Source organism: Saccopteryx bilineata, chromosome 9 (assembly GCF_036850765.1).
Source record: "Saccopteryx bilineata isolate mSacBil1 chromosome 9, mSacBil1_pri_phased_curated, whole genome shotgun sequence".
Lineage (NCBI taxonomy): Eukaryota > Metazoa > Chordata > Mammalia > Chiroptera > Emballonuridae > Saccopteryx > Saccopteryx bilineata.
This window is the reverse complement of record NC_089498.1, coordinates 3,116,926-3,132,230: the sequence shown is the minus strand read 5'-3', so window position 1 is coordinate 3,132,230 and position 15,305 is coordinate 3,116,926. Positions and strand designations below refer to the sequence as shown.

The 15,305-nt window shown below is 57.8% G+C and overlaps 1 protein-coding gene across 4 annotated transcripts in view; it reads right to left on the bottom strand.

The window, feature by feature from the left end:
* Positions 1-4,860: 4,860 nt before the first annotated feature.
* GPT2 (glutamic--pyruvic transaminase 2) overlaps positions 4,861-15,305 on the bottom strand; it is a 29,806-nt gene continuing 19,361 nt past the window's right edge. For all 4 annotated transcript variants that reach the window (XM_066242264.1, XM_066242267.1, XM_066242265.1 and 1 more), the window contains exons 9-12: positions 10,253-10,427; positions 9,092-9,247; positions 7,752-7,864; positions 4,861-6,683 (exon numbers count right to left, since the gene is read on the bottom strand). In XM_066242264.1, the coding sequence (XP_066098361.1) occupies positions 6,593-6,683; positions 7,752-7,864; positions 9,092-9,247; positions 10,253-10,427 (535 nt within the window). In that variant the 3' untranslated portion in view covers positions 4,861-6,592. The remainder of the gene's footprint in view (positions 6,684-7,751; positions 7,865-9,091; positions 9,248-10,252; positions 10,428-15,305) is intronic.

The following is a 15,305-nucleotide window of genomic DNA, read 5'->3' as shown; positions in this document are numbered from 1 at the left end:
CGTGCACTGTTTATCCTGCTTGTCGTGGGTGAACATTGGGGTTTTCTCTTATTTGGGATCATAGCTGCTGTGAACATTCATGTATAGATGTTCGTGGGGACGTATGTTCGCTTCTGTGTGGGCATTGAGAGTGAAGTCGCTGCGTCTGACGGTAGCTGTTGACTCTGGGGAACTGCCCACCTTCCCCAAAGAGGCTGTGCCATTTCACAGTGCCACCTGCCATCTGTGAAGGTGCCCGTTTGCCACATCTGCCAACATGGGGCTCTTTTATTGTAGCCACCTCCGTGGGTATAAAGTGTGGGTGTTTTTGAAAGTTGATTTAAAGGAGAGTGAAACATGGATCTGTGCCTGCGTGTGTTCTGACCAGGGACTGAACCTGTGACCCTTGTACGTCGAGATGATGCTCTAACCAACCAGTCTGGCCCTCCAGAGCTATCAAGTGTTCTGATTTGCACTTGCCTAGTGACGAATGATATTAAGTATCTTTTCATGTGTTTACTGGCCATTTGTGTATCTTTGCAAAAAAATTAAAAAAAAAAAAAGCCCATTCAAATCCTTTCTCCATACTCGATTTCAGGTTTTCTTCCCACTTTTTCTGTTCCAGAATACCATATTCCATGGAGTCATGTCTGCGTGGGCTCCTCTTGGCCAGCATAGTTCTCAGACTGGTTTGGAGGACCTAGCCCGTTTTGAGGCATATCCATCAGGTATTTTTGTAGAATTCCCCCTTACTAATATTACACCCCATAGAAGCTGTTTCTCACAGTCCTACCTGCATGAACTGGACAGTGTGTCTCAGTGAGACGCCGAGAAGCCTTGCCCCCCGCCGGCTGCCAGCAGCCTTTGTTCAGTTGTCCGATTCTAAGAATAGAACTGTTGACCCTCGCCCGTGTGGTCAACAGCTTGATCGGCTGGAGTACGGGGCTGAGGATGGTTTCTTTTACCTCGAATTGCACAGGCTCCACTTCTGCAGTGACGGAGGTTGGCTCCTTGTCCCCCGCCCCCTGCAGTCAGATTGTTTCCTACGTTTGTAATAGAGTTACATCGGGGTGCTGCCTTCTGTGTCTGTCTTAGAAACACCCCCCCCCCCGTGACTTTCTTTTTCTTTCTTTTTTTCTTTTTTTTGCATTTTTCTGAAGCTGGAAACAGGGAGAGACAGTCAGACTCCCGCATGCGCCCGACCGGGATCCACCCAGCACGCCCACCAGGGGGCGATGATCTGCCCATCCTAGGCGTCGCCATGTTGCGACCAGAGCCACTCCAGCGCCTGGGGCAGAGGCCAAGGAGCCATCCCCAGCGCCTGGGCCATCTTTGCTCCAGTGGAGCCTTGGCTGCGGGAGGGGAAAAGAGAGACACAGAGGAAGGCGCGGCGGAGGGGTGGAAAAGCAAATGGGCGCTTCTCCTGTGCGCCCTGGCCGGGAATTGAACCCGGGTCCTCTGCATGCTAGGCCAGGGCGTGACTTTCTTATTTTCTTTTTTCTAATAGTCTTCTCAAATCTCCGCACATTAAGGGTAATCCTATGTGTTGTCAAGTTTGTTGTGCTTTGACCAGTGCGTTGTGTCTACCTGTTATCATATGCTGCATCGTGCAGAAGTGTGACCACCCTAAAAAATCACCCCCCCGCTCTGTGTCCTGAACGCAGGCCGACCGCTGCTGACGGGTTTGCCTGCCCTGGAGCCCCCTGGAAGAACACAGCTCTCACGCAGCGGCATGCACTGAGGAGTGGTCTGTGTCTTAACATTCCACTGGACGGCCACCTTCTTCCTCATGCATTTGATTTGCAAATTTTTCCCCATTCTATGGGTTGTCTTTCTTGAGGGTGTCCTTTGGGAGCACAGATGTTTTTGCACTCTTTGAAAAAAAAGTCTAATTTATCTTTTTTTTTTTTCTTTTGTTTCTTGGACTATTGGTGTCATATAAAGAATTTTAACCAAAATGTATCACACTGGAGAAGACGGGTGTTCACTGTGGTCTAGTTGCTGTTTATTTTTACAGACAATAGTCATCTGTCTCCAGGGTTGGGAGGGAGTAGGCAGGACATCTTGGTAACTGATAATTTACTTGGGAAGGCTCCATGAAGTTCCCGTCCAGCAATGGTGTCAGTTAGGACTTGGCAGTTTTGTCCCAAGTACTGACGAAACGTACTCGGATAATTGTTCAGAGAGCAATGGCGCTGTGCCCTGGGCTCAGCATGGCGGGAGCTTGCTGCCGCTGCAGGACCACCATTCATGGGGAAGGGCCGATCAGGGCCGAGTGCTCAGTGTCTGACGTGGGTTATGACCTCTGAGGCCCACAGCAGCCCTGCGGTCGCCCCAGTCCACAGATTGAGGAAGCCAGTCTCAGCAACATGAATGAACTCCAGGAGAGTCACGTGGCCCTCACGTGATGAAGGGAAGGCTTCCCGTGCAAGTCCAAACTCCGAGGCCCATGCTCTTCCAGACGCTGCACAACCATGTCGCAACCCCCCGACACGGCGGCTCCCCTTCCTCCTCACTTCCGGCAGAAGTCCAGGGTGGGCCTCGTGGAGCCCTTGTGTCGCTCACTGTCATCCTTGAACTAGTCACTGGTGTCAGGGACACCGGTCCTGGGTCACATGCCCAACCACAAGCCTTGAGGTGCGGCCATTCTTTCCTAAATGACTTGACTGGGGCAGCGCCCCATTTCCATAGACAAGGGGCTTTGGGTTGGGAGGGGACAGCATTTCCTGTGTTTGAAAAACATCTGTGTCGCCGTGGAGGGGGCCAGGGCATTGGTGTGGCCTCCAGTCCTGGCCCTGCTGCTTCTCTTCTTCTCCATCGGCATCTTTGACCAGAGGGGATGTTGGGAGGACATGCCCGGAGCTCCCTTTCTGATGAGCAGTGTGGGGCGGCACCCGCCCTGAGGGCCCCTGAATGAGGACCGTTTCAACCTCTGGGGCAGGTCAGCTGTTGAGTGCCTCCGTTTTCTTTCCCGCAGCCTGTGGAAGGAGCCGGCAGAGCATGCCCAGGCCGGAAGAGGGCCCAAACCGCCGGCTGTGCGCAAAGTGAGGACGTCCTAGGGAGGATCACCTGGCCGCGCGACCTGCCCAGTGAGGAATAAAGAGGCAGAGACGTTCTGCCCACGCGCTGGTACGCTTGCGGGCTCCACCCGCCCTCCGAGGCGCAGTCGCTATGCTGGTCATCACATGATTGGCATGTGTGTAAATGCCGGCTTCCTCCCCCGGCATTCCTCTTGGAGGTGCCAGGTGCCAGGCATTGTTTGGGTGTGGTGAGCCCAGGTGTTCACACTTATGTCATTACAGAGCTGAAATGTGACATTCCAGATGGGCTTGGCTGCTAAATTAGAGGGAGTTTGTTTGCTTTTATTTATTTCCGGGACTTCGTTGGGGCGGTGCAGGTTGACACCACATGGCAGGCTTCAGGTGCCCAGTTCTACAGCACGTCATCTGTCCACTGTATTACGTGTTCACCAGCCTAACTCAAGTCTGCATCTGTCACTGTGTATCCCTCCGCCTCCCTCCGCCTCCCTCCGCCCCGGCGGTCAGCACGTTGTTCGTGTCCATGAGTTTTGTCCTCTGCTCAATCCCTCCACGCCCCCACCCGGCCGCCCCTTCTCCCCAACTGCCAGCCTGTTTTCTGGGTCTGTCTCTATTCTGCCTGTCACTTCACTTTGTTCGTTAGATTCCACACGCGTGAGAGCAGGTGACACTTGTCCCTCTGACTCCCCCGTCTCAGCATAATGCTCTCCAGGTCCACCCGCACTGTCCCCACTTCCTTACAGGTGATGTTTGCTCTTAAAACACTGCCAGTGGGGATCCCCAAGGTGACCAACAGTATTTTCATCTGGAAACTCCCTTTATCTTAGGGAGACCACGGCTGTGTGACAAGGTTCATATACGAGAATGTCACTGAATGATGGATGGCTTGTGAGAAACTGAAAATTACTCAACATCCCCCACTAAATTCCATCACAGCCATTCAATGCATAGCATAGTTGTTAAAAGACGGTACTATATCGTGTTTTATGACACAATGTTAACTACATAATAGCAAGTGGTTTAGATATGCTGTTCTTAAGATATGCTTGCCTAACCCTCCTGAAAGCGTGCTCACTAAGTTGAAAATAACGATTCCCTGTGCTTGAGGTTCATGGGAGTTTAGAAATGTTTCCAATATGAAAATGTACAGGCCACACAGGCCTGGGATGTGGACATCATGGGTTTGGTCCCAGGGTGCACATGAGAAGCGACCATCTGCTTGTTTCCCCCTACCTCCCCCTCCCCTCCCCCAGCCAGGGGCTCGGCTGGTGTGAGCTTTGGCCCTGGGAGCTGAGGAGAGTGTGGTTGACTCAAGTATCAGACCCAGATGGGGGTTGCCAGGTGGATCCTGGTCAGGGGCGCTGTCTCACAATCTCTCCTCCTCTTAAGAGAAAAATATATACACAAAAGTATAAAATAAACCTCTACATCCGCTGCCCCAGGACTTGGGAGGAAGTGTTCATTGTGACCAATAGAGAAGTGACACACAGTGAAGATGCCCAGTTAGTATGTGTGCTTTTAACTCTCAATGGCAAGGAACGTTAAGCAGTCACCATCCTTGACATGTGTTTTATTTAGACATTTCCAGCCGAGCCAGAGTCATCATCACGAGCGATCTTGCCCAGGGGACGCCTGAGGCCGTGGAGCACCAGGGAAGCCCAGCACCACCCACGTAGGGGCCTATTCGAGTGACCGAGAGCCTCACAGGTGTAAGTAGTCTAGTGTCACCCCTAGTAACGGACGACTTCTGATGATGTCCGAGCAAGACACCAGAACAGAGTCTGGAAGACGGTATGTATCGTGATCAGCGCTTCTATCTGGAAGTTAACCTCCTAAAGCAGCGTTCCTTAATCACGGTTTTTTTATTCGTTTATTTTAAAAAGCAAACCAAGTGTAGACGGCATCATTTCTTAAAAACCATGTAAACGTTGCAAAGTTTTTAGGGGGAGGTTATTTATAACCTGGAGAGATTTATAAAAACAAAACAAAAACTACTGGACTTGTTAAGACAACAAACACTAGCCCACCGTCCCCCCTTAAAAAAAGCGATTGTTACAAAAATATAAAAAATAGACTAGCCTCGACTGTATTTAACCTTTCTGCCAGACAGCTCCCAGCTCTGGGGCGCAGCCTGGCTTACAGACTCCTCACGACGCCCAAGTGCAGTGCCTCAATTTTAAGACGTTCCCAAGTGTCCCCTTTTGGCTGTCTCCTTGGGGCCGTGACGCCAGGTGGGAGTTTTTCTATCGCATGGGATGGGAGCCCAGGCAGTGAGCTCGAAGTTCACACTTTGTATTTCTCTCCCACTCCTTCCATTTAATTTTGGGACTTGCTTGGTCCCCAGATCGATTCCTGGGCTGACTCTGGCTTCCCTGACTGCTCACTGGGGAGGCTGGTGGTAGCAACAACGGGGCACTACACCTGCTTCTGCCTGAAGCTCCCACTTCCTGGGAGGGTGGGTGGGCGGGGGCCCAGCCAGGTTTGCTAAGGTGGGGAAGCTGTACGCTGGGTCCTGGAGGAAAAACCCTTTGCAAGAAGTTGAAACACTTTCATGCACTTCAGAGCGATCATGTGTACTCGCCACAGCCGCTGAGCTACCAGGCACTTGGGCCAATCAATGGCTAGGAAATGGGCCAGACGCACTGGGGGCCAGGGACGGTCAGGTCCTTGGGGAGGCCTGTTGGCCTTGTTAGGACATTTTCAGCGTTGTTCCTGCTGTCACCAGCAGAGGGTGGCGTGGGGAAAGGCTCAATCAAGCCCTTGGGGGAGATCCCCTTGTTGGGTAGGAAAGAGCAGGGCGGATCCCCCCACCACCATGCAGAATCCTTCCCCGTGACTGGCACAACTGTGGGGCGGGACCCACTGTCCCAGCCTACGCACGCCGAAGAGAACTCTTCTCCCCTCGAAACCCTCGTGTGTGCACGGAGCCCTCTCTACCTGCTTCAGCTTGGAGCCTGGCTCACACCCACTCGTCCCCTGCAGGACACAGCAACATCGGCCCTGGCCCTCAGTGCCCACCACCCAGCCTGGCACCCGTGCGAGCCCTGTGCTCGCTGTCTGTCTCCCCCTGTCTAGACCAAGACACAGGCTGTCTGTCTCCGGGCCAGGAGAGGGTGCCCTCTCCGAGCCTGCCGTGACTCCAGGCTCCCCTGTGGGGAGGGCTAGGTGTTTGCACCACTAAAGGGTTTTATTTCACAGATCCTGGTGGTGATTTGGGGGTTTCCAGCCTTCTCCAGGGTTTCTCCAGACCGGCAGCATCTCGCCTGACACAGCTGTATTGCTCTAAACCCCAAATGAACCTTCTGAAAGCAATAGCCACTGATTCAGAGAGAACGCCACCACCCAGGCTGACCAAGTCCCCTCCACTTTGGTTGCATGGGGGGGAGGCAGGGCTCTGAGACACCCCCAGTTCACACTGCTCGGAGAAGAGACACGCTCCCAACACCAAGGCACAAAGAAGTCTTCTGGGGCAAAATGACCATGAAAGCGACCAGGGGCCTTTGCAAGGCCTGAGGCGGAGTCGCCGGGGGCATCGGGAGGGCCGGAGGGCGGTCTCCCTCTGGGGCCCGGGGTCCTCACGCATACTTCTCCAGGAACTGTATGTGGAAGTCCTTGACCTTCTGCAGGACTGTCTTCAGCTTCTCCACCGGAGGGAGGATGGTCATCCTGTCGGGAGAGAGCAGCGTCGGTCAGCCTGGACACCAGCCGCTCTGGAAAAGGGGAAGAGGCGTGAACCCCGAGGCGTGAACCCCGGGGCTCAGTTGTCCCCTGCCGTTGGGGGGACAGTGTGGGACAGCTGCGGGGGGCGGGCAGGCCTGCTTTGTCCTCTACCATGGTCCAGCTCCGGACAATACCTGGCACTTGAACCACTGTTTTCTCCCCTCATTATTCATACAGAAGCAATAAGCTAGGGGCAGCAATCCAGTTGAGAACCGTCAGCCATTATTGCTGAGGCCTGCACCACACTGGCTGGTATTCAGAACTTCTCCAAAGCATGACAATCACAGGGACGTCACTCCCGCTAGACGGGCCTTGCAAGTCTTCCCTTGGTCTCTTATAACGGGGACCTGCAGTCGCAGCTCTTCCTCCCTCCACTGCTGTCCACCTGACGCCCAGACTGGAAGACAGCTTTCTGAGTGACCCCGGAATGGCTGAGAGAACCCTAGAATGAGGGTGGAGTGGCCAACCCTCTATGTTGGTCCGTTGGGGCATGCTGCCTGTGACCTTGACCAAATCGAGACTTGGCCGCAGGTGCTAACCAAGCTCATGATGTGTCTTTTTTTTAGTGTCTCCATGGGGACATCTGAGGGCCCTGCAGAGAGAAGGTGCTGTCCTGCACACGCCCGGCCTCCGTGGGGCGCCCCGGGGTTCCCATCATGCAGGGGCAAGCTGGCTCTTTCGGTTTTGCATGCAGGACCCCAGCAGGCTTGTGGTGCAGTGGACACGCCACTGAGCACCGGATGCTGAATGCTGCTATTGCGGGGGTGGAACGGGACAGGGAAGGACAGAAACCACCACCAGGAACCTCCAGGTGCGTGACGGACAGGGGCAGTGGAGCAGAGGGGCCCAGATGGCCCGGGGCCTCTGCAGGACAGGATGGGGGTGTGCGGGGAGGACGAGAACCAGCGGAGGCGGGCGGACACAGCTCAGCCACCGAAGCCGGACTGTGCTCCGTGCGGGGAGCCAGGCTCCCAGGACTGGCCCGGGGCAGCGCCTGGTGCGGGGAGGTGGTACCTGAAGTGGAAGGTGCCCTCCCGCTGCCCGAAGCCGCTGCCAGGCACCACGCAGATGCCCGTCTCCTCCAGCAGCTTCATGCAGTAGAACATGTCAGGGGCCATGTCATGGGCCTGCGGGGACAGGGGGACAGGGGACAGGGTTCACGCCTGCTGTGCACGAGCACGCCACTGAGAACTGGGGTGGACACGGTGGGCACGGAGCAGGTTCTTCCCTGTGACGAGGCCGTCCACCCCCTTCCTATGAGGACCAGAGCCAGGGCAGGGACCGAGGACCCCGAAGGTCAACAGGACGGCGGCCATGGGCTGGGGCGTCTGCTCATTGAGGAGGAGGGCCAGTCCCTCTCCTTGTGTCCACCCTCAGGCAGTAGATCAGTGAGCACTCAGGTGGCCTCCTACCCACCAAGCCACATAACCTGGGGCCCTGAGGGCTGCATCGGGGGCTGTAGGCGACAAGCTGCACAAGCTGCTGGAGGCTTTGTTCTCTTAAGTTTCCAATGATTTGAGAGAGAGAAGCATCCCTTAGTTGTGCACTCATTGATTGCTTCTCTTACGTGTCCTGACCTGGGGTCGAACCTGCCACCTCTGGCACGCCAGGTCCAGGCTTTAGCCGCTGAGCCACCCGGCCGGGGTCTGCGGGGGGCACTGTTGACAGTGCTTCTCACTCCTTGCTTTTGCAAAACCTGGGCCCCCGTTACATGGGTTCTCAGGCCCAACACAGAGCTCTCATTCAGTAGCTCTGGTGGGGGGGGAGCGGACTCTGAATGTTTCACAGGGTTACTGAGGAGGTTTAGGGGGCAGGGAGGGCAACACCCTAAAGCATGTGACCCTCAAAGGAGGGTCCGTGGCATCACCTGAGACACTGTCAGAAACTTGGAACCCTGGCCCTCCAGACTCCCCAGACCCGAATTGGAACTCTCAGAAGCTCGAGAAGTGAGGCTCTAGGGCACGGTGGCCGGGGACAGGGGACCAGAGGCTCTCGTGGCTTCTGCAACCCACGTTCAGTTTCAAAGTCCTCGCATCCCACCTGGGCACCTACCTCCCGGGCCCCGGCATCAGCAGGGCCCAGATGAGCTCCCCTCGCCGGGGCCACTGGGTTGCCCAGCAGCACAGCGTGCAGGGGCTGGGCCGGGCCTGGGGCCCACATCCCACAGCCCAGCCAGAGCCCCAGCCAACCCCGCGTGAGGGCCACTGGGTCGCCCAGCAGCACAGCGTGCAGGGGCCACTGGATCGCCCAGCAGCACAGCGTGCAGGGGCTGGGCTGGGCCTGGGGCCCACATCCCACAGCCCAGCCAGAGCCCCAGCCAACCCCGCGTGAGGGCCCCCGCCCGGCGCCCCGACCTGAGCGGCCTCCACGGCCTTGGCGGGGATGAAGATCCGCGGGAAGGCGTACATGGCGCCCTGCAAGGGGTTGCAGCGGATCCCCGGGACTTGGTTAAACAGGTCTTCCGTCAGCTTCGCTTTCTTGGCCAGGTTACTCAGGACAGACTCTTTCTCCTGATGGGACAGAGAAAGCGCTGGAGTCGGCATCTGGGGCCATTGTGGAACGGCCGCAGACCCTGGACACAGTCCCTTCAACGCCAGGGAACGGGGCAGATAGCGAAGGCCGGCCGGCTTGCACGTGTGTGAGCACAGCGCTCTGGGAGGGGGCGAGACACGTGGCCCCTGACTGGATGTCTCCCACCGCGCTCGGCCCTCAGGCTGCGACGTGCTCCGGGGTGTGGGGCACAGGAACGCGGAGCCTCAGGCCACTGGGAGGTCTCGGGTAGCCTGTGCCATGGGTTCTGTTCTCCGACCCGGACGTTGTTCCTGAGAAGGAGAACGTCTGGTCCCGGCCCAGCTGTCTGAATGGACTCGCCCTGGACGGGACACCCTAGCAGGCTTCCCCAAACTACAGCCCGCGGGCCGCAATGCGGCCCCCTGAGGCCATTTATCCAGCCCCCACTGCACTTCTGGAAGGGGCACCTCTTTCATTGGTGGTCAGTGAGAGGACCACTGTATTTGGCAGCCCTCCAATGGTCTGAGGGACAGTGAACTGGCCCTCTGTGTAAAAAGTTTGGAGACCCCTGCCCTAGAGCATGCTTCTCGGAGGTGGCTTCACCGCCTTCCCTGTGGGCGCCATCCCTCCCGACTCTCAATCCGTGGGTGTTGCACAGGACATCTGCTTAGGCCAGAGGCAGGCCTGTGGCCTAGAATCAGCGCCGTGCTCATCCACTGCCCTGGTCGCTAGTGACAGAGCCCCCCACCCAGTGCTCTCAGGACACATGGGCCTCCGCCTGGGTGCCCGTCCATGGGGCCCCCGGGTGAGGACGAGGAAGGGGTCACTGCATCCACTGCATGCACATCCTCCCACTTTAACCTCGCCCAGTGGTGCCCTCAGAATCTCCCAGCTGCTTTAGGTGCCCAGAGGAGCCAGGAGTGCCCCCAGGAGGCCGTCTGGAGAGAGGCGGGCCACCGTGACCCTGGCTGGGGCAGTGAACAGACAGGCCGCAGAGGACTCACCCTGATGAACTGCTCGAAGGACTCCTCCCCGGGCACCGGGGGGTTCACGACAATGTCCATGGCGGCCTGCCCAGACACCGGCGGGCACAGACGCACCGACAGCAGTTTCACCAGCTGACCTTTGATCTCAGGGTGCAGGTTGATCACCTCCATGTAGCCTCCCCTGTAGCCACACCTGGAGGGTTGGAGAAGGGGCAGAAGACCTCAGCGACGAGCCACCTGGCCAGCCAGAAGCCTCGGTCACTGTCCCCCATGCCAGCACTGAGTGTGGCCCTGTTCTCGCCAACGGAAGGTGAACGGAAGTGGCGTGTGCAGACTCCACGCAACCCCCCGACAAGGAGGAAGCCGCTCTCTCCTTTCTCTCTTCTTTCCTTTCTTCCCGAGCAATGGAGGCTCTGGGGCAGCAGCCTCGGTGCCAGAGGTGGACGCCTCCTACTGGGACCAGCCCGTCTTCGAATGACCTACAGCACCGCCTGCCCTCGACGTCCCTCTGCCTCGGGCCTGTCATATACTTTCATCACGTTTGAGCCTGAACCCCATGCACTAGGCCCCGCTCCAAAGGGGCACAGGCCTGGCACCCCCTTGCACCCGGGGGGAGGCCGGTCACTCACTGGAGCATCAGCCTGCGGACTGCTGCGGGAGCGTTTGCTGCCTGAAAACAAAGTCACCCACAGGAGAGCAGAGAAAACAAAGTCACCCCCAGGAGAGCAGAGCTGAGGAGGCAGAGCGAGAGCACGGACAGTCCCGTGGACACCCTGATGCCCTGACTCCCGGCCTCTGGCTGACCCGGAGGAGAGAAGGGGAGGAACCCTCTCTGGTGCAGGCCAGTTCCCTCCGAGTCTTGTTTCCTTATCGCTAAGGGATCCAGACTGGTAGAGAGTCAAATCCTATGCAATTAAGCGGAACTAGACCAGGAGTTAAGATGAAACACCACCATGCAGCACCAAATCAGCTCCGTCAGGGTACTTCCTGGAGCGGGGCCTCCTTCTTGGGACGGTGACGGACATCACGTTTCAGACGAGTGGCTGCAGAAATGCAGGGACCTGGCCCTGCCTTCCTCTCTGCACCCCACAACCCTCGGCCTCCGAGCGCCAGGCATGATGACCCCCTCAATAAAACACTCAGAATCCCTGGCAAAGACAGGTCCCCATCTTGTCCCGCGATGGGATTTTCCAAAGCGAGGAGACAGGTCCTGGCATCTCGGAAAAGTCCCCCGTAACAAACGTTGGAAGAAGGGACTCCCTGCTGAGAAGCAAAGAAGCAGGCAGAGAAAAGCCGTCTAGAGTCGTCGTCAGGATGTGAGGACACCAGGTCCTCAACTCAGGACACCAACCTCCAGGGGACCAACTGGGAGAGGAGCCTTCCACCACACAGACGGCGGGGTGTGCAACAAACACACCAGAAGTGTGACAGTGAGTTCAGAGAACAGAACTGGGTAGGGAAGAGCCACCGGCACATGGCAGTCCAGAAGAGACGGCCCGTTACTAGATGGACCAGAAAGATGCATCGATCAACCCATCCACAGTGGGTCCAGTCGGGGACTGCTGGGCACCCATCCCCACAGGAGATACCTCGACCTGGCCAAAAACTTGGAGCTTCAAAGGTACCCTGGCCTCCAGCCACACAAGTGAGACCCCTCCACTCTCTGGACGCTGGGCACTTAACAGAGCCTCCGAAACTCGGGGGTGCAGGCCCTCAGCTGCAGCGCACTGGCCTTTCCTCCTCTTCTCCCCAAGCTCTGAGCGGTGAGGGCTTGGACCCTGTCCTTCAGTGAGGGCCTGGACCCCATCCCTGGGCCCTCACAGACGTCCTCGAACTGAAACATCAGCTGACAGCGGCCCTGAGTGGCAGCCTCATACCCACATCTACCTGGACATCCAGGGGGCACTTGCAGATGCAAACACATCTAATACCAACTCCCGCTCTTGCCCCAAAACTGCCTCACTCACAGCCTTCCTCATCTACGGAGGGCAGCTTCATTCTTCCTGCTGTTGGAACAAAACACAGGGGGCTCAGCTGTGACTGTCTCACACCCACGTTTCCAAGCAACTCCCGCCATCTCCACCTTCCAGTCCGCCCAGGATCCGGCTACCTTCTCCCATCTCAACCCGGGTCCACAGTATCTCACCTGGACCGGAACCACCTTCTCCCATATCCACCCGGGTCCACAGTATCTCACCTGGACCGGAACCACCTCCCAGTCTGCCCAGGATCCGACCGCCTTCTCCCATCTCCACCCGGGTCCACAGTATCTCACCTGGACCGGAACCACCTTCCAGTCCGCCCAGGATCTGACTGCCTTCTCTAGTCTCCACCGGAGTCCACAGTATCTCACCTGGACCGGAACCACCTTCTCCCATCTCCACCCGGGTCCACAGTATTTCACCTGGACCGGAACCGCCTTCTCCCATCTCCACCCAGGTCCACAGTATCTCACCTGGACCAGAACCACCTTCCAGTCCGCCCAGGACCCAGCCACCTTCTCCCATCTCCACCCGAGTCCCCAGTATCTCACCTGGACCGGAACCACCTTCCAGTCCGCCCAGGATCCGGCCACCTTCTCCCATCTCCACCCGCGTCCACAGTATCTCACCTGGACCGGAACCACCTTCTCCCATCTCCACCCGGGTCCACAGTATCTCACCTGGACCGGAACCACCTTCCAGTCCATCCAGGATCCAACTGCCTTCTCTAGTCTCCACCCGGGTCCACAGTATTTCACCTGGACCGGAACCACCTTCTCTAGTCTCCACCCGGGTCCACAGTATTTCACCTGGACCGGAACCACCTTCTCCCATCTCCACCCGGGTCCACAGTATCTCCCCTGGACCGGAACCACCTTCTCCCATCTCCACCCGGGTCCACAGTATCTCACCTGGACCGGAACCACCTTCTCCCATCTCCACCCTGGTCCACAGTATCTCACCTGGACCGGAACCACCTTCCAGTCTGCCCAGGATCCTGGAACCACCTTCCAGTCCGCCCAAGATCCAACTGCCTTCTCCCATCTCCACCCGGGTCCACAGTATCTCACCTGGACCGGAACCACCTTCCAGTCTGCCCAGGATCCGACCGCCTTCTCTAGTCTCCACTCGGGTCCACAGTATCTCACCTGGACCGGAACCACCTTCCAGTCCATCCAGGATCCGACCGCCTTCTCTAGTCTCCACCTTGGTCCACAGTATCTCACCTGGACCGGAACCACCTTCTCTAGTCTCCACCCGGGTCCACAGTATCTCACCTGGACCGGAACCACCTTCCAGTCCACCCAGAATCCGACCGCCTTCTCTAGTCTCCACCCGGGTCCACAGTATCTCACCTGGACCAGAACCACCTTCTCCCATCTCCACCCGGGTCCACAGTATCTCACCTGGACCGGAACCACCTTCTCCCATCTCCACCCCGGTCCACAGTATCTCCCCTGGACCGGAACCACCTTCTCCCATCTCCACCCGGGTCCACAGTATCTCACCTGGACCAGAACCACCTTCCAGTCCACCCAGGATCCGGCCACCTTCTCCCATCTCCACCCGGGTCCACAGTATCTCACCTGGACCGGAACCACCTTCCAGTCAACCCAGGATCTGACCGCCTTCTCCCATCTCCACCCTGGTCCACAGAATCTCACCTGGACCAGAACCACCTTCCAGTCCGCCCAGGATCCAACCGCCTTCTCTAGTCTCCACCACCCCGGTCCACAGTATCTCACCTGGACCGGAACCACCTTCCAGTCCGTCCAGGATCCGACTGCCTTCTCCCATCTCCACCCAGGTCCACAGTATCTCACCTGGACCGGAACCACCTTCTCCCATCTCCACCCGGGTCCACAGTATCTCACCTGGACCAGAACCACCTTATCCCATCTCCACCCGGGTCCACAGTATCTCACCTGGACCGGAACCAGCTTTCAGTCCGCCCAGGATCCGACCGCCTTCTCTAGTCTCCACCCGGGTCCACAGTATCTCCCCTGCACCGGAACCACCTTCTCTAGTCTCCACCCGGGTCCACAGTATCTCACCTGGACCGGAACCACCTTCCAGTCCACCCAGGTCCACAGTATCTCACCTGGACCGGAACCACCTTCCAGTCTGCCCAGGATCCGACCGCCTTCTCCCATCTCCACCCGGGTCCACAGTATCTCACCTGGACCAGAACCACCTTCCAGTCCGCCCAGGATCCGACCGCCTTCTCCCATCTCCACCCAGGTCCACAGTATCTCACCTGGACCAGAACCACCTTCCAGTCCGCCCAGGATCCGACCGCCTTCTCCCATCTCCACCTGGGTCCACAGTATCTCACCTGGACCAGAACCACCTTCCAGTCCGCCCAGGATCCGACCGCCTTCTCCCATCTCCACCCGGGTTCACAGTATCTCCCCTGGACCGGAACCACCTTCCAGTCCACCCAGGTCCACAGTATCTCCCCTGGACCGGAACCACCTTCCAGTCCGCCCAGGATCCGACTGCCTTCTCTAGTCTCTGCCCGGGTCCACAGTATCTCCCCTGGACCGGAACCACCTTCTCTAGTCTCCACCCGGGTCCACAGTATCTCACCTGGACCGGAACCACCTTCCAGTCCGCCCAGGATCCGACTGCCTTCTCCCATCTCCACCCAGGTCCACAGTATCTCACCTGGACCGGAACCACCTTCTTCCATCTCCACCCGGGTCCACAGTATCTCACCTGGACCAGAACCACCTTCCAGTCCGCCCAGGATCCGACCGCCTTCTCTAGTCTCCACCCAGGTCCACAGTATCTCACCTGGACCGGAACCACCTTCTTCCATCTCCACCCGGGTCCACAGTATCTCACCTGGACTGGAACCACCTTCCAGTCCGCCCAGGATCCGACCGCCTTCTCTAGTCTCCGCCCGGGTCCACAGTATCTCCCCTGGACCAGAACCACCTTCTCCCATCTCCACCCGGGTCCACAGTATCTCACCTGGACCAGAACCACCTTCTCCCATCTCCACCCGGGTCCACAGTATCTCACCTGGACCGGAACCACCTTCTCCCATCTCCACCCCGGTCCCATATCACTCCCGGACAGACAAC